Source organism: Centroberyx gerrardi, chromosome 9 (genome assembly GCF_048128805.1).
Source record: "Centroberyx gerrardi isolate f3 chromosome 9, fCenGer3.hap1.cur.20231027, whole genome shotgun sequence".
In the NCBI taxonomy this organism is placed as follows: domain Eukaryota; kingdom Metazoa; phylum Chordata; class Actinopteri; order Beryciformes; family Berycidae; genus Centroberyx; species Centroberyx gerrardi.
Window position 1 is genome coordinate 3438275 of NC_136005.1, and position 22135 is coordinate 3460409.

General features: G+C 42.7%; 1 protein-coding gene across 1 annotated transcript in view; it reads left to right on the plus strand.

The window, feature by feature from the left end:
• Positions 1-248: 248 nt before the first annotated feature.
• Positions 249-22135, plus strand: part of kdm4b (lysine (K)-specific demethylase 4B) — a 73524-nt gene continuing 51637 nt past the window's right edge. Inside the window, exons 1-5 of the mRNA XM_078285658.1 lie at positions 249-335; positions 6962-7407; positions 10981-11156; positions 12523-12637; positions 13864-14057. Coding sequence (XP_078141784.1) covers positions 6991-7407; positions 10981-11156; positions 12523-12637; positions 13864-14057 — 902 coding nt within the window. The 5' untranslated portion in view covers positions 249-335; positions 6962-6990. The remainder of the gene's footprint in view (positions 336-6961; positions 7408-10980; positions 11157-12522; positions 12638-13863; positions 14058-22135) is intronic.

Below are 22135 nucleotides of genomic sequence, written 5' to 3' on the forward strand. Positions count from 1 at the left end.
AGCCTCATTAGGCAGCACTGAATGTCTACGTGCACGACGTGCACGTTCATTAGGTACGAGCTACGAGCACCAAGGACACGCGTAGTAGGCAGCGTCCCAGCTATTGGACGAAATAGCTGTCTATAAACCGAACAAACCAAGGATATTCTTATACGAATGACATCAGCCGCATTACCCAGCCAATCACAACGCGTAATTTCTGAAGTGGGCGTGAGGCCGAGCAACCCCTGCTAGATCTCCAGAACCCCAGAAGATAATCGATCGAGTGGATTTTTACAAAACGAAGCCAAATCAATTGAGGAAAACAGGGAGAGGACGATAATTCACTGCAGGAGGTAATATTTCCCGACTGGGTTTAGTTTTATGTAATTGTGAAGAGCGCGTTCTTGTTTTTTCGTGGTGTATGATGTCGGTCGTCGCGGTGTTTTGTTGACTTTTATGCAGATATGGAGGTAACGTTAGCTACAAGGCTAGGTTACTAGCGTTAGCTAAGAATATTATGACACGGTGCAGTGTAGCTCTGAACGTTAACGGTATTAGCTTTTACGTGTATTTATTGGTTATTTCAGACAGTCATACGCGTTTGTGTGCGGGTTTGCTAATTTACTCACTTTGAAAGCGCTTCAGCTACGCTTTGTTACCCGGTATCATATTGGATAACAAGCTAGTTTAATGTGCACAGCGTCGCTGCTCTGTAGCAGCAGTGTTAGCAGTCCGTTGCTCTCAAATCGAGCAGCGTTGTCTGCTTCCGACCAACATAGAGAGATGAACTGACTGCCAAGGTGACAAATGCAGTCAGTGTCTGAGTCTCAGCAGCTGACCGACTAACAAAGTAGGCAGCTTGCTTCATTACTGAGGCAAGTTTCAGGCCCAGCCGGAGTTAAAGGGGTATGTGTAGGCCCTTCTCTGTTGTTGTTAGACAGCTGGGGGTCATGTGGCCCTCCGCTGCCCTGGGGAGGCAGAGGGCCCCCGGTTACAGAGGAGTTCAATTCCAAATGAAATACTCACAAATTTGGGTAAAAATGTGGCAATTTACAATGTGAAAGCGAAACGAGTTGCTGGATATTCATGATCAGTTATCTGGATCAATTCATCAAGAAAGAGGTAACATTTTAGGTAATATTAGTTATTATTCTTTTTTTTAAAATAATTATTGAGCAGTGAACATCAGCTTTTTGGAATGGAGCCCTCCCCCAACACAAAACTGACACACCTGTTTCAAATGATCAATTGCTTTAAACCTTTCTGTTTAGTTATTGGTACACTCAGTGCTTTGAATCACTTGGCTTTGGCAGTAGAAGTTGGTTGTCCTGCATGCAAATGACTTGTTTCATGGTTCAAAGCTTGTCCCTCTTTGCATAGCCCTGGAGTATGCATTTACAGTGCAATTTAGAAACTCACCTTTCCAGGTAGGCTACTGCTGTTTGATGTTGTGGATGACGGTTGTGTATAGCGGGCTGCATGCAGGGTAGGAAACTGAAGTGGTATATTTATATGCCGGTGGCTGGCAAAGCTAAACATTCACCAGCCACTGTGATTATTTTACCAGCCAGCTAGGATTTTAGAATAGAGGAACTCCAAATGATAGCTGGTTGAAGTGTTTAGTAGAGGCTTGTGACTGGTGTTAATGTCACACCCTGGTTGCATGACTCTTGTCAAAATACCCTGGCAAACAAGTGTGCCTAAATTGTAAAGCCCATTTGCAATTCCTGAAAATGTTGAATGGTTATTCATTTGTGTCAAGTTCTGCATCAGAGAAAAGGCACGACAGGAACAAGCTCTATGTTTGGTCATTTACACATGTTGTCTTACTTCAGTACAAGACAAGTCTAAGGTTACAGGGCAAATGGATTGTAGTTTGTGGTCATCTGATGTGGCTGTATATCTACTGTTGCTAATTCAAGTCCAAACTGCCCAGTCTGCTCATCCAGTGTCTGAAATTAACTTTTCGGCTCATCTTCCTAGAGCTGGTTTAAAAAAAAAAAAAAAAAAAATGTTCTTCCAAGATTCATTTTTACTGGCCAATTTACATTTTTCAAAGAAATATATCACCCTCCCTGTTTAAAACTTGCGCAGGGATCAATGGATTAAGTTTGTTATTCATCATGAAGTGCAACTCAAATTACAAGAGAGCATTTTTAAGTGTAGCAAACTGCACAGCTTATGAAACAATAAAACATCCATTTAACATTCAAATTAACCCAACTGAGTCCTAGAAGCAGGGCAGAAATCAACCCTTTTTGTCTATTTATAACAATAATAATACCTTTATTTGTATAGCACATTTAAATACAGTGGCTTGTACATCCCTAAACGTCAGGAGCCTTTTTCATAATTTTGCTAGTTGACTGGCTTTCAAGAATAGAAGTGAATCTCCAAATAATGGTTTGCTTACCAGCCAGAGCCAAAGTTTACTAGCATTTGGCTGTTGGCTTGTAGTAATTTCCCACCCTGCCTGCAACACCTCATTCTTGTGGCTTTTCCCAGCCTCCACATACAGTAGTACACCCAACTTAATCCTCAGATAACCTCTAATCGGTGGTTATGACAAACCTCTTTCAAGTGTCTTGTCTTGCTTCAAGTGTTTTGTCCCAAGTGCGATTAAGGTCGCAAATGAAACTAGGCAACTTAGGTTTGCAGATACAGGTTGGTTGCTCCTGAGACTTTGTTGCACTTTTGCTCAGTATTTGTATTTATTTATTTATTCATTCATTTATTTATTTATTTATTTATTTGCAGTGTTTCCTCTAGGATTTTTTTTTAGCAGCGGGGGGAAAGGGTTTTGTTGTACCTGGGTGGTGCGCGCGCGGTCGGAGTGAATATCAATAGGTAATTAAAAAATATTAAATAAATTGACACTTGACTGCAAAACAAACTTTAGAACATACTCCACTCTCCTCACTTTCTGCCCTCTCTCCTGCTCCACTCGCCTCCACTACTCCTGCCTGTCTACTTGTCTAATAAGGTTACATTTGAGAAGGAGTAACGTTAGATAATTCTCTCACATCACAAATATTTGATCACGAAACCAGTAAGAACATTAAAATATTGTAGTAGCCACCACTAACGTTACATATTTTAGAACCAGAAGGCATTTCTTTCCCTTCAAAACTCCCTCCCTAGCTAAAGTAACGTTACCTGACTATCTTCCTCATAGACATCAGACATCTTTATCTTCTTGGAGAAATATTTTAACAAACTCATCTGAAAATGCAATCAGGAATATTTTAATACATTGCTTATGTAAACATCGTTGGCAATTATTTTACCGATGTTTATTGAAGTAAGGCTGCGTTCACACAGCGTTTTTTCCCCAACCGCCAGCGCCCTTTTCTCATTAAATGTAATGGGAAGCGGCCGCAAGGCGCACAAAAGGCGGCCGCTCCCGAAAAGCGCTGCAGCGTTTTTTTCGTCAGAGCGGAGCGCTTTCAAAAGTTGAGAAATGTTTTTTTTTTAGTTGAGAAATGTTCAACTTTTCAGAAAAGCGCTGGGTGACGTGAACTGCTTTTTCCCAGCCGACCAATCGCTATGACAGAGACGCTGGCCGTTTCCCATAGCAACAACAAATATGGAGAAAGTGAAAGTGCCGGTGGAGAAATTGGACGTTGTAATAAGTGAATTTCCGTTACTGTAACAGCGATCTTAAAGGCAGTATGGATTATACTGGACATGTATTGGAAATATCTGGTAAGCCTTTGCTTGTTGCACAACACTGTTCTGTCTGCTAGAAGTGAACCAGCCGGTTAGTGAGCTAGCAGCCGCTCAGCTAACCAGCCGGTTAGTGAGCTAGCAGCCGCTCAGCTAACGTCAGGTGACGTTGCCGTGATCCGCTTTTTATTTCTCCTCACAAAAAGCGCTCCAGGCAGCGCCTTTTCCACACCAAAAAACGCTGTGTGTGAACGCAGCCTTTTAATCTACCTTTCTCTCTTCTTTCTTTTTCTCTTCTTTCTCTCTCTCCCTCTCGCCTCGGCCAGGTGTCGCCATTTCTGTATCCGTCGTTTCAAATTAAAAGCCCTCTGCAGAGTCGTGTAATTGCGACTTCATGCCATTTCATAAAATTCTGAAGCAGAGGCGGCAATAATTTTGCAGTGGCGGCCACTGCTGCAAAATGTATATAACGGAAACTCTGATTTGTCTATTTGATGCATGTATTGTTGTAATGTAGAGCTGCAACGATTAATCGATTAATTAGTTGTCAACTATTAAATTAATCGGCAACTATTTTGATAATCGATTAATCGGTTTGAGTAATTTTTTAAGAAAAATAAGTCAAAATTCTCTGATTCCAGCTTCTTAAATGTGAATATTTTCTGGTTTCTTTACTCCTCTATGACAGTAAACTGAATATCTTTGGGTTGTGGACAAAACAAGACATTTGAGGACGTCATCTTGGGCTTTGGGAAACACTGATCGACATTTTTCACCATTTTCTGACATTTTATAGACCAAACAACTAATCGATTAATCGAGAAAATAATCGACAGATTAATCGACAATGAAAATAATCGTTAGTTGCAGCCCTATTGTAATGCTTTATGTCATGTAGGCAAATGTACACATTGTGGACGATAAAGTTTAGTCTTCGTATTCAAACAGTGTTTTCATATAGCCTAATCGTTGGCATTTTATTTAAACTACACAGAGTACCTGGGGATAACTCCATTAGGACAGCTCAGTAACTAATAGTAACTGTAAGCATACTAAGTTGGCATTATGGGTTATCCATGGACCCTTAAAAAGTTTTGAAAAGTCTTAATAAATTATCTAATTTGAATGCCTTAAAATGATTGAAATGTCTTAAATACAGTAAATAGATGTCTTATTTTATTACCATGCAATGACAGGTTTATTTGTGCTGCTTGTCTACTCCTATATTAATGCAGAACAGTGTTACAATATGCAAAACATGTTTTTCTCAATGTGTCTGCTTTGCTAAACACAGCTGGACTTCATGTCCCTCAACAGTTAATTTTCTGGTGTCTTTTTTCTTGTACGGCTCATAATAGTTTCAGAACTTAAGTTCGATTTGTTCAATCAGAAATAGTAAATTGTTTCTCTTTTTTGGTTCTGTCTTATGCAATTCCAGGTAGCATTAAAAAGTCTTTAAAGTCTTAAACTTGACTTTCTGAAAACTGCAGATGCCGTGCTTCAGAATGCTTTCCTGTGATTGTCTAAACTTTCTGGCACTTATTGTATTGTCCTTTGTGGCAAACCCCATCCATCTGATACAAAGTCAGATAAAATAAAAACAACATAAAAATGGTTTTAACGTTGAATTTGGAATGCCATCACTTATAGCTAACGGCTTGGGGGATGGAGTGGGGGGTGGGGGTCAGAAAGACCGCTGTGTAAAATTTGATCCCAGTGTGCGGATACCAACAGCCTCGTGTCCTGTCAAAGTGCCCTTGAGCAAAACACTAAACCCTCATTTACTCATTTGAAGTCTGTCTGAATAATTCTGCTTTCACATCATATATGAGGAAAAACCAGCAGATCGTCTTGACGATAGAATCTGTCAAGACTCCAGGATTTAAGTTTAATGTCAGCTTCCTTTGCTTGTGATCAGCTGGATCACACTTAAAATATCATTCTAGTTATTTTCAACCTGGGCCTTATTTTCCTAGTTTTTGCCATCATGCTGACAGGTTCTGATAAAAATTTCATCAATTATTTCACTGTAGATCTACGTACCTCTCAGTTTGCCGTGAGCGCTGCTCTCTGATACAGTCCAAAGGGGTAGGGCTGAACGATTTAGAAAAAATATCTAATTGCGATTATTTTGACTGATATTGCAATTGCGGTATGATTTGCGATATTAGAGGGAATGATCATTTTTACATCGTTATTCTCATTTTCATTGAAAAACGTATTAAAATGATTATGGTGTGATTTTTGCGGGGATCTGTACCAAACAAAGATGTTTTCTTAAGTCTGTAGAATATGATGTGTAGGCCAGGACATCTCTGCAGCACGACGATATTTAATTTAAAATGGTATTTTGACACACATTTCGCCTTTAACAAATATTGCGTCTCCTGCGATTTGAAAATTGCAGTAGGCCATATTGCGATTTCGATAAAATTTAGATTAATTGTTAAGCTCTACAAAGGGGCCAACCGAAACTCAAAGAGTCAAACCCAAAAGCACCCTAAAATGTTCTTTTCAACACAATACCACTCGCTGCAATGAGATCTGCCTGCATCTGATTTTCCAGTTGTCCAGTGCACTCAAACTATTAATGCTTTTTTGTAGAAAAAGCGTTGCCTCAACTGCAACTGTTTTTTGTGCTGATAATTTGAAAAAGCTGGTCATGCGACGTGCGTTTGTTTGCATAACTACTAGCTGCAGACGGTCAAGCACTTATCTGAAACTAAGAACAACAACACAGTGTGCTCCACTGACTCATTATGATCAGAGGAATAACTACTACCAGCTTGTCTACCGCTGCTTTGTCCATGTTCATTCTGGTTGCTGCATGCAACGCAGCCTCTTTTTCGTCATAATTGGTCGACTCACAAAAACGGTCGTGGTGAAAAAGTTGGACTGTCTAAACTTAAAGCTGCTGTAGGTAAGTTTGACAGGAAAGAAATAAAATCTCTGGAAATTCAAACCAACTCAAGGAACGAACCACCCCCCACTGCTCCTAGTGATTGACAGGACAGAGTCACGCCTCCTGTGCCAGACTTCTCCTCATTGGTCGATCATTGGGGTTGCACACATTTGACCTTGAAATGAGAATAGCAGAGGAACGGGGCGACCGCTGTTTCTGAGTTTCTAACGTATTATCCTGCTCGCCTTTGGCCACCAAATGTAGTGATTTATTTTTATTACTTGTAAATAAATGTTGATCCATAAAAGTTATGTTCTGCAGCTTTAAGAAAGTGCTTCGCTCTGCCTAAAAAGTGGCCAGTGTTTGTAAAGAGGCGCTGGAAGTTTTAAAAATGTCTCTTCTCTCCTCCAGGTTTACCTGCGACCATAACAGACTCCCTGATGGCTACGGACACGCCCATGGACACGGTGCCGGCTCCGGATCCCTCCCCAGCTTTGCCCCCTGACCCCACGCCGGCTCCGCCTCCCGCTCTCAGCCCCGATGCAGCCCAGGATCCAACCCAGGATCTAACCTTTACCCCCCAGGACCCGGCAGCTGCTGAAGCCCCCGACGCAGCGGTGACCCCGGGACCCGACTCTGCTCCGGACCTCGCCCCGGCTCCGCCTGCGGACCCTGACTCCGCCCCGGGCTTCGCTGAGCTACCCCCGCTCCCCCCCCTGCCGCCACCCTCGGCCAGCACAAAGAACCCTAGCTGTAAGATCATGACCTTCCACCCCACGATGGAGGAGTTCCAAAACTTCGGCAAATACATCGCCTACATGGAGACTCAAGGAGCTCACCGTGCCGGCCTGGCAAAGGTGGGGACCACACACACACACACAGGCGCGCGCATTTGTTGCGATCTTTGTCAGGGTGTAGTCGTTTTTTGTTTGATGTACAAACTAATGAGACATTCTCAGTGCCAATTAGTGTCATTTAGTGCCTCAGGGTGCCTGTCTGCATACAATGCCACAGCTAACGTAAATTCAGGGTAGGAAACTAACTTGTTTGTCCAGCGCTTGCAGTTGCTGATATAATGCACTACCCACTTAAAACATTTTAGCAACCGACTACCATTTTAACATAGAATAGGGTTCCATTGATGGCTGGTTACCTGTCAACGTGGATGGTAGACTAACTTTGGCAGCAGGATGGCCTAGTGGATGGAGTGAACGACCCATAGTTCTGTTCACACTGCAGCCGACAATTCAGATTAAATTTAAATTAAATTTTTTCTCCCTCACATGTGACACAGATCTGATGTTTTCTAATCAGCGTGAACAACAAAAAGGAGTCGCATTTTTTCAATTCCGATCTTGACTGCATGGATATGTGGTACAATATCGGATCATGAGGTATGCAACCTACATCGGACTTTGCCGGCATTTCCATGATAAAAAAATCTTAGGTCATTCACTTGAGACACAATCATTGTCATAACTTTGGCACCATGCCAGCTTGGGTGAGCCAGTGGAACACAACAGTGGAAAGAAAGCCAAATAGACGACTTGATTGGCATTTGGGGAGATGCCACAATTCAGTCAGAACTGAAGTGTGTTCAAAACAAGAGTGAGAAGCTGAGGTACAAAAAGATCTTTTGTTATTGTCACTCTGTCATGTGTGTTTTTTTTCGATGTTGCTGTCAGTTCATATTGATAATGGATCCTAGAATAAATATTAACAGTCATCCAAAAAATTTCAGCAATTCAGATATGGGCGTGAAATGGTGTGAACACAGCCAAAGTGTCCTTGAGCAAAACACTGAACCTCTACCTGCTTATCCATTAGAAGTCGCTGTGGATAAGAGCGTCAGCAGGGAAATGCTCTAAATGCAGATGCTGGTTGGTGGGAGAGAACCACAAACTGGCCAACAACAAGAAGTAAGCTAGCTGTCTGTTCAGTCACAGGAAATGGCCTGGTGGTTACAGCTCTGTGGTCGTAAGGTCACATGTTCGACCCCCACAGCAGCCGATGTGTCCGTTCCTACCCGTCAAAGTGTCACCGTAGCTGCGAGCATATATAGTTCTGCGTTGGTGATTCTGCATGTAGACTGCAGAAACACTAGAGGGCAGTGTGGTGCTTTGTTAACACAGAAGTAATAACAGAAGAAGTAGTAGTGTTGACATTCTCTGAAACTCATCTTCTGGGATATTTCTCACCGCAAATTCAGTCACCTCTGGTAGTGTTTATAAATCGGAGATGAGCTGTCGTACAAATGAACATATCTGAACCGGAGTCTCTTTTCCATCTGCGCCATGTTGTCTTCTCTATCGGTGGACATCAACCGGATATAGGGAGGAGGAAATGAGAAGCTTATAAAAACTGTAAGGATAGTTTTAAACAACACAAATAAAAGTCCAAATAACGGCATCTAAAATAAATAAAGTCATCCTGCATCCACTTTAACTCAGTAACTGCAAATTGAATAACGATTGATTAAAGGGGAAAATAAACTATTAATGTTGACAGACGAGAGCGGCAGTAGTCACAGTAATTACAATTATAAGCCAGGTTGGTTGCATTGTTTTTACTGCAGTCTATAGTAATACTGGTTATGTGGCTACTGGTTGTGATGTTCCACCCTGCTGTTGGCTGTTTTAATGGAATGTGGCTGCACTTAATTACGTACTGAACCATCTATGCAGAAATTCTGGTCTTCTTCGTTTTTCACCTGGAGACTGACTTGTAACGAACACCTTAAATGTACACTTGCTCTGCCCCGGGGATAACACAACTGACTTCCAGCCCCTCCTCTACATGTGTGTTTAGAGGCACAGCCCAGTTTGTCAGCAGGGTGGGAAATCAACACCAGCCACCAGGCAAATGCTTGTAAATTATGTCTGTGGCTGGCTGATAGTGTTGCTTTTTGCTGGCTGTGAATCAATCTGCCTGTGTGTAGTTCTCACTTCTTCCACCAGGGGGTCAAATGGCATCCAAGATGTCACACCTTGCCTTTAGACTCACACACACACACACATACCAGGATAGGAAATTAACACTAACCACCAGCCCAATTCTGGTAAATTTCTGCTTTGACTGGCAAGTTTGACTATTCTTGCAGGCAGGTAACCAACCATTTGGTCATGTTCTGTCCTAAAAATCTAATTTGTCTGGTAAAATATTGACAGTGTGTGATGACGGAGGATTCACCAGCCACTGTGTCCTATAGGCAGATAAGTTTCTTGTTGTGTTTGTAAATGAGTAGCCCATCTATGCTCGTCCATAAAAGTGCTACGTGCCAGCCTTTGTCCTGTTGTGCACCATATTCCCTTATCAGATTTACCTTCTCTTTCACTTCTTTTATCATGCTGTCTTGCTCTTACTGTCAGCCTCCCTGGTTTTGTACTAGATCACTTCTCACTGCCTACCTTTAAAGTCGAGATGAAACGGCATTTCGAGAGTATCTAACTTCCGTATCGTGACGTATTTCCGAGTGAAACAGGAAAGACAGGCGGGACATAACGTTGGGAGGAATTTGATTTGAACGTTGAAAAGTGGGTGTGCTGTTGCTAGCTAGCTAACTAATGAATCTTAGCCTCTTAGCTCTGTGCGCTAAAAGTTGAAGATTGATTGATGGGTGGATGTCATGATATTATTGGTTGAAATTAGTTACGGGCATGCTTACGTAAGCACACGGCATATTTTGTTTTACAGGAAGAAAACATGATTGAATTTTGATATAAGAATACAATGAAATTGATTTTTGGTATTTTTTTTGGCATATATTGTTAAATAGGTGCACAGTATGACCGGGGATGTGATCTAAAAGGGTTAAAAAGGAATTTTTCATTTCATCTCGTCTTTAACCCCCACAACCTTTAAATATACAATCTGGAACTCCTTTGCCCCATCTACATTTTGAATATTCAGGTTTGTTCTTGAAGAGTTTCCATGTATATGGAAAATGAGCTTCTTGCAACTTTGATAGCCCCTCATAACTCAAAATCCAGGTGTTTTTATTTTATTCCATTACCTGCAAACATTACAAATTTTAATAAACCTTTCCAGCTATAAGATACATGTCAACTTGTGCTTTTATTTATTTATTTTTATATATTTTTCCCCTATTGTGTTTTGGAAATGAACCTCAAATATTATTTTCTTTTTTTTATGATTTATATTTTATTGAATTTTAACATATACATACAAAGAGACAAGTAACAATGCGGGATATAGCTGAAAAAAAAGGTGCGTGTGGGCATTCAAAGGGGTTAAATTAAAATAAGTTATCTCTCGTTCACATCTGACATCTGAGATCAATACACAAACTCCTCAATTCTTATTTGCTTTCATCATTGTAAGTCTTTTTGCATATGAGTGTCAGCTGTATGCATGAAATATGTAAATGCTAAAAAATAATATATTGTTATAATATATGTTTTCTTGACCAGGTGATTCCCCCAGAGGGCTGGAAGCCGCGGCGGTCGTACGACACCATCGAGGACATGGTGATCCCGGCTCCCATCATGCAGGTGGTGACGGGCCAGTCGGGTCTGTTCACCCAGTACAACATCCAGAAGAAGTCCATGACCGTGAGCGAGTACCGCAAGCTGGCCAACAGCAAGAAGTACGTTCTGCTCTCAGTCCCTCTTTCATTTCCTGCCGTCTTACATTCATAACTGCATGTCATTAATGTCAAATCTAATGTAGAACAGCAAGTCAAGTCAGAACAAATCAAGAGTCCAGTATCAATTTAATATCTTAAAGAAAACTAAATATCTAGGACTTTTCAATGCAATATGGTTTTAATAGGATAAAAACTTGGTAAAAGCATCATGAGTTTGATTTCTATAATCAGTTTCAACTTCAATAAATTCAATCATTCCATACAAATTCAGAAAACAGAATTTAAATTCTGTCGTCTGCTGGAACAAATCTCATCACTTTCAGTCTAAGTCATTTACACAAACACAAGATCTCAAGTCAAGACTTCAGAAACCTTTTCAAGTCATCAAAGTACAAGTCAGAGTCAAGTCCCAAGTCACCAGAACCCAAGTCAAGTCTTCTCTTCATGCATCAAGTCAAGTCTCAAGCAGTAAAATCGTGACTCTAGTCAGACTCGAGTCAAAGTCACGTGACTCGAGTCCAAGGAGAGTCCCCATCTCTGATCAATTATAATAATTAAGGTGGGAAATACATCTATTAAATAATGACTGTTGCTTGTGAGAAAGTCTACAAAGAACTTTTTATATAGTTAACATTATTTAGAGGTTGTTTGTACTCTAATAGTGAGATCCAGATCCCCAGCCATAATGAAAAGTGGATTGAAAAATGGTGATGCATAAATTATGATTTCATGTATAGAAATTATGAATACTGAGAGAAAAGAGGAGACTGGACATTGGTTTATTTTTCTTCAGGTACAATTCAGTCCAGTGATTTTACTAATAAATGTTGAATCAAGGCTAGGTGAAGGATCAGTCTATTGGTAGCAACAGAACCCAATCTGTCTTTTATTTGTTATATTTCTCATTTCCACTGTAATTGCATAAAAATGGAAGCTGTAACAAATGGTATCATGTGTTTCTGTCTCCACCTAGTGGTCGCAGGTCGTCTTTGCAGTTTTCAAATCAGTCAGATTATCAAAGTGGTAATCTGTGAGAATCTTGTTTTCTTTAGTCTCCATCTTTGTTGCTAAGTGTTCATCGCTGTGGTGTTTCTGCACTGATCTTCCCAGAGATCACCTGTCAATCAAACAGTATGGGCGGAGCTTGGATTTTCTGTTGATGCAGTTTGAGTTTCTCTTTTCTTTGTCTGTTCAGCCATGGTGGCTATCGCTGCTCATGCTAACTACCCAGTTCTTCTTCTTCTGTTTATTCCAAATAAACCGGAAATGTAAAACGCATCACTTCCTGTGCAGCAGAGGAGCTTGAACCCGGGTCGCTCTCCCTCCTCTTCCGCTGGTGGTTTACCTGGTTCTGTTCTGTTTTCAGGTACTGCACGCCTCGCCACAAGGACTTTGACGACCTGGAGAGGAAGTACTGGAAGAACCTGACGTTCGTGTCGCCCATCTACGGCGCCGACGTCAGCGGCTCCATCTACGACCCGGTAAGATCCAGCTCGCATATCAAAATGTCTCCAACTAATGTTCAGACTCATGTCGAGTTCAAGACCCGTTCCTCTACCACCATCCATCACCCTGATGGCCTTGGATCAAACCCAGGGTATCCACTGGTTTTTTAAGAGGTTTTCCAAATTTAAGGCCTTTTAAAAATTATTAAAATGTCTCAAAAACAGTTATTCGAGGTTTTATTTTTTCACCATGCAATGACAGGTTTGTTCTTGTCCACTCATTCATAGAGAACAGGGTTAGTAATATAATAGCCTTTCTGTCTGCTTCACTAAACACAATTGGACTTGATATTTCTTAACAATTAACTTCCTGTTGTCCTTTTTCTTTTTTTTTTTTCTGCTGCCCATTTGTAATTTTAGAACTTTTATTAGCTGTGTTTAGTCAGAAATAGGCCGGCTTTGCCAGCTTTGTTTCCTTATTCTGCTTTTACGTTTCTGGTTTTTATGTTTTCAATTCCAAGCAGCATTAAAAAGGTCTATAAAAGCAAGGATTTTGCTTTCTGAAACCTGAAATCTCGCCAGGACCTTCTCTCATCTGTTTTCTATATCGTCTCTCTCTCAGTCTTTCTATCCTCTCAGTAAATGACAAAAAGTGTACTATGGACTCAAGTTAACACAAATCATGGTGAACAGTGATTGAATATCTTTCTATGGTGAATGAAACTACTTACTTCCAATGCACTAGACTAGAGTAACATTTGTTCTTGCCACCTGCTTTCCTAACTAGATCAGGGCTACGCTCTGTTGAGTTTACTGATTTTACTTCTTGGTAATGGATATTTGTTTGTAAAATGGCTACAGCACCAATAGTTTGACATTTGATGTCCAGCCCAATGAATAGACTATCACAGTGATCAGATCAGTAATTCCAGAGCTGATTTTCTTGTGGCCACAGCACCATCTGGTGGTAAAGAAGCTGAAGTGCACCACGTGCTATTTAAAACAACACTGAATAGTAGAGGAGTAAAATAATTGGTATTCAATGTATATGTAACTCTGCAACTGTCAAGAAAAGTGCGTTGTTGTTATAGGTGTGGGGAACCAATTTTCATCCACTAGTTACTTTGGGTTGTGTATTGAAAAATTAAAAGGTGACTTATCGTATTATTGTACCAGTTAAAATGCTTTGAAGAAAAGAGCCTTGTTATTTCCCACTCACAATATTATTATTAGTAGTAATATTGTGTGTTTTCCCCCTCCAGGACATTGGGGAGTGGAACATCGGCCACCTCAACACGCTGCTGGACATGGTGGAGCAGGAGTGCGGCATCGTCATCGAGGGCGTCAACACTCCCTACCTGTACTTCGGCATGTGGAAGACCACCTTCGCCTGGCACACCGAGGACATGGACCTGTACAGCATCAACTACCTGCACTTCGGACAGTCCAAGTCCTGGTCAGTCACCGTTTCCTTATGAAGCTTTACTTGCAGCCCGAGTCCAGTTACTGGTTCATGTTGGTTCCCCTGTTCCTGTGGAGAACGTTCTTCCTACATTGTTTTCCCAGCTGTTTCAGCCGTTCTGTACTAGAGACTATCGCGCTGTTTACTTGAAAATTTGCATGTGATCCGTCCTTCTCATAATGAATCCCATTCATTCTCATTGGTCCAGTCACCATCTGATGGCACCCTTGGTTGGTATGTAAACTTTTGGGATCTTCTGTCCATCCTTCATCCTTTTTTGGAGTCATATTTCGGCAGTTAGATATCGGGTCAACACATCATGGAGGGCACAAGAACACACAGAAAGACCTTAAACCATAACACACACACACACACACACACACACACACGGTCAGACGTAGAGAGATGGTACAGTAGAGAGAGACAAGAAAGATTGGAGGGAAAGAGGCGGGTGGCATGCAGCGAAGTGAAATATATTGAAATTGGCAATATTATCTGCTGGTGCAGTAAGAGAATTTGACTAAAAATACCCTGAAGGCAGCTTGATAAGTTTTGATAGAAGAAGAGATCGCTTGCCAAGCTTCTCATTTTCTGCAGTGAGTGTTGTGACTGTTGGGCCCTTGAAACCTGTTAAAACCTCATTGTGTTAGTATCAGACCTAACACGAAACGGCAGTGTGTTTGGTTCTCTGCTCAGATGATGTGGAAGTTGAGTTTGAGCCGACTGCAGAGCGCCGTCTCCTTTTTAAAGACGTGATAACCGCTGTGATCTCCCCGGCCGTCTGTCCATTATTCTGAGAGACGGAGAGACTCACTGGCGTTCTTCACTTCCCTCCATGCACACACACACTCATTTCCTCTCAGTTTGATTCACATTCTTTCCTTGAACCTTCTTCCCCTTCTTCCATCTTCTCTCCATTTTGTTTGGTCAGTAATGTTTACTTTGTGTCTTGTTTGTTTGTCTCTCTTTCTCTCTCAAATTTCTTTCAGCTCAAATCACTGTCATCAAATGTTTCAAGACTTGTACTTGGCAACAAAAAATTGGTAACCTGATTTTCACCAGTGTTTTGAAACTTAGGGTTGTATATCAGCATTTGTGAATGTGTAAAAAGTTGCACTGGAAACTTTTGTGAATAAATTTTGATAGTGATTTGAGCTGGTATTCTCTCTCTCTCTCTCTCTCTCTCTCTCTCTCTCTCTCTCTCTCTCTCTCTCTCTCTCTCTCTCTCTCTCTCTCTCTCTCTCTCTCTCTCTCTCTCTCTCTCTCTCTCTCTCTCTCTCTCTCTCTCTCTCTCTCTCTCTCTCTCTCTCTGCCTCCTTTTCTCTCTCTGCCTCCTTTTCTCTTTCTCTCTCCTCCTTTCTCTCTCTCTGCCTCCTTTTCTCTTTCTCTCTCTCTGCCTCCCTTTCTCTTTCTCTCTCTCTGCCTCTCTTTCTCTCTCTCTGCCTCCCTTTCTCTTTCTCTCTCCTCCTTTCTCTCTCTCTGCCTCCTTTTCTCTTTCTCTCTCTCTGCCTCCCTTTCTCTTTCTCTCTCTCTGCCTCCTTTTCTCTTTCTCTCTCCTCCTTTCTCTCTCTCTGCCTCCTTTTCTCTTTCTCTCTCTCTGCCTCCCTTTCTCTTTCTCTCTCTCTCTCTGCCTCCCTTTCTCTTTCTCTCTCTCTCTCTGCCTCCTTTTCTCTCTCTGCCTCCTTTTCTCTTTCTCTCGCTCTCTGCCTCTCCTTTTCTCTTTCTCTCCTTTTCTCTTCCTCTCTCTCTCTTCTTCTCTCCTCTTTCTTCTTCTGCCACTCTATTTCTCTCTTCTCTTCTCCTCCTTATTTTCTGGAGTCCATGGCACTGTAGGTGTTGAGCAGCCTCTCAGCCTCTCACCTCTCTCACCTGTTTCCTCTCCTCCTGTTTGTCACAGTACGCCTCTCCTCCACCTTTCCCCTTCTCCTGTCAGCCTGCTGGAGGTGTGTGTGTGTGTGTGTGTGTGTGTGTGTGTGTGCGCCTGCGCGCGCGTGCGCACAGTTCCCCCCTCTGTGACGTGATCTCATTTAAAATCATCTATTCGTCCCGTTTCCATGCCTCTCACTGAGAGACGGTGTGTATCATTACACTGCTGTGACTCCCTCACACACTGGCAACCTGTGTGTGTGTGTGTGTGTGTGTGTGTGTGTGTGTGTGTGTGTGTGTGGCGATGACAATCACAACATTTGCCAAGTGTTGTGTTTTCAGTCTGGCACTCCTCAACAACCTGAGCACGGTAGTTGTAGCTCCATCTAGTGGACGCTTTTATCCAAAGCACCTTGTAGTAGTGTGACTGCATTCATCTTTCACCTGGACGGCTCCGGTGGGAATCGAACCCCCGACCCCGGCAGTGTTAGTGCTGCGCTCTATGGCACAATGGTCAGCGTAAAGTAGGTTTGGGTGATGTCCATTTTTATGCCTCCGCGTCGGCGACAGCTGTGGCCCGAGGCATTATGTCTTCGGGTCGTCCGTCCGTCCGTCCGTCCGTCCGTCCGTCCGTCCCATTCTCCTGAACGCGATATCTCAGGAACGCCTTGAGGGAATTTCTTCAAATTTGGCACAAACGTCCACTTGGACTCAAGGATGAACTGATTTGAATTTGGTGGTCAAAGTTCAAGGTCACTGGGACCTCACAAAAGACGTTTTTGGCCATAACTCAAGAATTCATACGCTAATTATGACAAAATTTCACACAAATGTCTAATAGGATAAAATGATGAAGTGATGACATTTTATATCCAAAAGTTCAAAGGTCAACTTCACTGTGACATCATCATGTTTTGCTTACCACTGTAGCTGAGAAAACGATCTTGGGTCATTCTACAGAAACGGTGGAAGTGCTGTCACTTACTTTTGCAGACACCAAAATCCTTTAAGTTGACCTAATAATCACATTAATTATATATGTTCAATAAATAAAGACTGTCCTTGCAATGATAAAACAAAGTTTATTGGCGGAGGCATACAACTGCGAGGCGGTTATTTGTAGTTTAATTTATTTTTCTTTCTTCAGGTATTTTTTTCTACGCTTTCTAGGCTAATTCCTCTTCTTTCAGAGTCTTCCACTGATAAAAAATCAAGTTCTTCTCTGTTGATCTTATTAAACAAACCAATACTGTGATCATGATACAAGAGACAATATAAAATAAAATGCATTTCATCTCAAAGACACTTCAACAGGACACACGGCTGTTGCGGGGATCGAACCGATGACTTTTCTGTTACGGGACATACGGAATAAAGCAAGTCTGATTTCTCCAGCTGCATCTCCTCCATCTCTCCTTCCTTCCTTCCTTCCTTCCTTCCTTCCTTCCTTCCTTCCTTCCTTCCTTCCTCCCTCCCTCCTGATTCCTCCACTTACTTGCCTTTGCCATCCCTCCCTGTCATTTGTTCAGACTAATTTACTCACAGATGGATGACATTTTTCTTTAAAGATGAATGTGTTTTCTCTCTCCTTTTTCCTCTCTCTCTCTTCGCTCTGTTCTCTCTCTCACGCTCTTGTTCTCTCGCTCCCTTTCTGGGTTTTCTTGCTCGTTCTTCTCTCTTGACGCTCACCAAAGCCTTCATTTGTCTGAAATTGAATCATTTTCCACTTAAACGTGTGTGTGTATGTGTGTGTGTGTGTGTGGTGGGGGTAATTACAGGATGTTAAACAGTACAACCCCCCCCCCCCCCCCCCCCCAACACATACACACTCTCGCTCTCTCTGTGCAGCCGTTTGTGAAATTAACTCCATTCCCCCTGCAACTCTGCTCCCATCAAAGTCATACCACCCCCTACCACCACTACACACACACACACACACACACACACACAGTAGATCTGCTGTCAGATGCTTAAAAGATCTCAGCCTCGACGGACTGTCACTTTCTCCCTCTTTCTATCAACTCTATCACTCTTTCTCTTTATTTTCATCGGCCATACCTTCCCAACCACACAGACACACACACACACACACACACACACACACACACACACACACACACACACACACACACACACACACACACACACACACACATACACACACCCCAGTAGATCTGCTGTCAGATACTTAAAAGATCAGCCTCGGAGCTTGGTGAGAGGAAGGTGGGGGGTCTGATGAAAGAAAATTGAAAGAATATTTTGAAGTGTAGCCCGGCTGTGACTCCCCGGGCAGGGAGGGAGGGAGGAGGGAGGAGTCTGTTCTGGATCCATCAGTCCTCCAGCTCCTCTGTAGTCTGCCGGGTTCGACCCCGCCCTCGTTTGACGAAGTGTTTTTTTTCCAGAGGAGAGGAGCGGTCACAGAGAGTTGAAGATCTGCATATCGCTGCTGTTGGCTCGTAGCTGCAGTTTGGGCATTGTGTTGGGTGTGTTGGGCTTCTACAGTGTGTCTGTGGTAACTGGCTGTGTAAAAAGTCATTTTTTTCATGGTTCAGGATGAGAATGTTCTTCATGATGTTTTGCAAATAAATGTAGTTCAGTTAACAATTCAGTAGGTTAAACTGAATGAATGTTAAAGGAACGCTCTGCCGATTTTCAACCAGCTTTGTATCATTACAATGTCGGTAGTATATGCAAATGAACAATGTTTACCTTCCCTCCATGTTGCCTGCACCGAGAGCTCCCCGTTCATTTGCCGGCTCGTATGGCTCTCGATCCGACTGTCCGTGGATGCGGGCGTACAAAAATGAGTAAGTACAATCTGTAGTTCGAATAACAGCCATGCGAGCCGGCGCAGCTTCAAAATCTGTTGTTCTTCCGAGAACCGATGATGTCACTGGTTTGTGGAAGTACAACAGATTTTGAAGCTGCGCCCCAGAGACACAGAGAACATAAAAAAAACCTGTTGTTGTTTTTCACACTATATCCTGATTTCGGATAGATAGAGATATGGTTGAAAATCAGCAAAGTGTTCCTTTTAAGACGAAAGCCGCGGTCAAACCAGCACGAAAAAAAATTGGCTCTAATTCATTTAAACAGAGGAGGCTGCGAAATGCATTCGCTTCCTATTGCGAATAAATCTCGCCTCCGGCTCAACTGTGGCAAGGCAAGGCAGCTTTATTTGTATAGCACATTTCATACACTGAGGCAATTCAAAGTGCTTTACAGAGTAATAAAAAATACAGTAAAGGTAAAAAAAAATTACAATTAAAAAAGTGCAAAAGTACAGACAAGAGATCCCCAAGATAAAAGACTTAAAAAGTAAACTAGTGCAGTTCAAATCAAGTGAAATGGAAAGATAAAAGAAAAGACACAAAAAAATCACATTTAAAAGAAAATAAAAAGATATAAATAAATATTACAGTGCAGCAGTGACCTGTGCAATGGTGTGACTCACCGATGCTCAACCAATAGGAGAGAGCGGGCTTCTCATACTCACCAAATTCAAAATGGAGGAAGCGTTGATCGTTGCTGTTACAGGTTATTCATGCTTGTATAATTGCAGGCTCAAAGAGTACAAATGGCAGTCTTTCCACATGCTGAGACACTACCAGCTGAAATGCTGCGGTCACTTCCTAGCACAGCCGGGGGGCTCAGCGCAGGTTCTGGTCCCGCTTATTTTTCACCACAGTGTGCAAGTAAATTTTTCCTTGCCAATTCTGGTGTGGTCGCAGCGTAAGTCCTCACAATACTGGGCCCTGATTGGCTAACAACAGCAGCTTCTCTAATTCCAGTGAGATAAACCTGCCGAGTGGAGGCTTTCCAGTTCAAATGTTGCAAACTGATTGGAAGGATTTACTAATTCTTTAGGGAGAGGAGCCAATCAGGAGCAAGTCCAGTTGTTTGCTGGAGTTAACAGGCTTTTCTTTTTGCTTTATAACTCGAAGTAGCTGCCGCCCCGTCGACTCCACACACTTCTACTGACTCTCAGGTGGCAGCCAAGAGGGTCTTAAGATTCACAGCCAGGAGCATTCTTCTGGTCAGACTTCTCACACACACACACACACACACACACACACACACACACCACAAAGGCTGGTAATTTTTGGCTGTGTTTGGCAAGTTAGTCTCCTCCAGCAGCGCATTGGCAGGTAACCAGCCATCATCTTAGTCCTTTACTACGTGGCTGATGAATTTTGGGTTTGGCCAGCCACTGCCGCCTGTGAACAAAAAGGACACACACACACACACACACACACACAGGAATAAAGAAGTTGCTGGTTTTGCATTTGCTAAAAGGGTCGGCGTGGCCACAAAAGAGCCATCGAATTACCATCGATTGGTGGCACTTTAGGCACAAAATCACATTTGCTGCCCCTGGTTGACTGTTAGCAGGCAGCAGCCCCCCCCCCTCCCCCCTCCTCTCCCCAATGCTATCTGACAGAGGCCACATCCAGAATAATAAGTTTTCGATCTCTGTCCACACGAGCGTTTCAGAAATAATCTCCGTCCATACTAACACGCCTGAACACGCATATCACATGACCATTCACGTACACTGGGCATGCACGTGCCGGTGTAAACAGGAAGCAGATTGTCTACTCTGCGGTTGGTTGCTTAGTTGCAGAAAATACTACGGAGGAAGAACAGCAATGGCGAAAAGTACGACCAGAGATTTCTTTGCTTGGACCGACGACGAGGTGGAACTGTTACTGAAAGTAACACGAGTGAAAGGGTCACGTGATAGGGGCGTGACGAATCAGGGAAGGACACGTCGTGACTGATAAGACCCAATCAGGAAGCGAACGTGGGTGTCTACGTCATCGTTTTCAAAAGTCTTCGTTTTCGCCCGTCCAGACTAAAACGCAATCCCGGCGTTTTCGAACTAAAACGGGGTCAGCAGCGTTTTCAAAAGTCTCCGTTTTAGGGGTCCGAAAACGCCGGAGTAGTGCGGACGCTAGGCGTAAAGGTAGCAAAAGTTATGCGTTTTAAAACGAAAATGTGTTAGTGTGGATGTGGCCAGAGACGCACTCAGCAAGTACAGCTGGTCTGTCTGTGTTTCTGGGGCAGGAAAGTAAAGTTTGTAGTTACTTGCGCAGTGAGGAAACAGAAGTGAAGTGATGGAACAAGGGAAAGCAAGGCGACAATAAATATGAATGTGATTGTATTGCCTCCCTGTGGCCAATCAGTGTCATTTTGAAAATGCCAGAACAGTGGTGAGATGCTTTGGTTTATCAAAATCTGATCAGTTGTGTCTGAGATATCGCACGTAACATGAACATTTAGCACCCTGCGCCAACATGGAGAAGAATGGGCCAAAATTGACAAAATGCACAATATTAAGGGGAATACAGTGCATTAAAATTGCCCAGATGCAGACAGTTGCTGATGTATTGTAATTTCTGAGGGCTTTCAGCTGGAGTTGGTTTCACTGTTGACCATAATTAATTTGCACATGGTAACTTGTGTTGATATGTTTAATTTGGCCTTAACGAGGTTCACCAACTGTTTGCTGTCAGATCTGCTGGAAATGAATCTTGACTGGAAATCAGATTTACATGTTACTAATCTAGTGCGTTTGCAGTTTCATTTGGAAAACTCCCCAGACCTGCCGACGGGTGTTAACATGAGCCTGACACTCACAACGACACATGTAGTAGAAACTTGATGTAATTGGAATTGCCATTGGGTGAATGTGTGATTAGTTGGCCGACGTCATGCGGCTCGTGTTGTGTAACGTGCCAATTAGGCCTAGCAGAGCCGCGTGGCGCACAAACCTGCTTCACATGCCAGCGCAGATCTCGCCCGAGGCCGTGCCACGCTAATTATTTTACCTGGTTTTGATTGCATCAGTCCTGGTAATTTAAATATTTGCAGGCAGAGTGTGAAGGTAACACCAGCCAACAGCAAATGCTGATAAATGTTTACTGTTACTGGTAGGGCCGGGTATCTCTGTTTAAAGTGCTTAATGACCGATAAGAGGAATCGTTAGTGTGGTCGCTTATCGATTGCGGTGGATTCGAACCAGTTCTCAATACCCAACCCTAGTTACTGGTAAGGTTGTCTACTCTTCCAGCCACTTAAGCAGGTAACCATCCATCATTCTGTAACTGGGAATTGGGGCGTCCTGGTGGCTCAGTTGGCTAAGGTACGTGCGTGCGAATCCGGCCTGGGACCTTTGTCGCATGTCATCCCCCTCTCTTTCACCC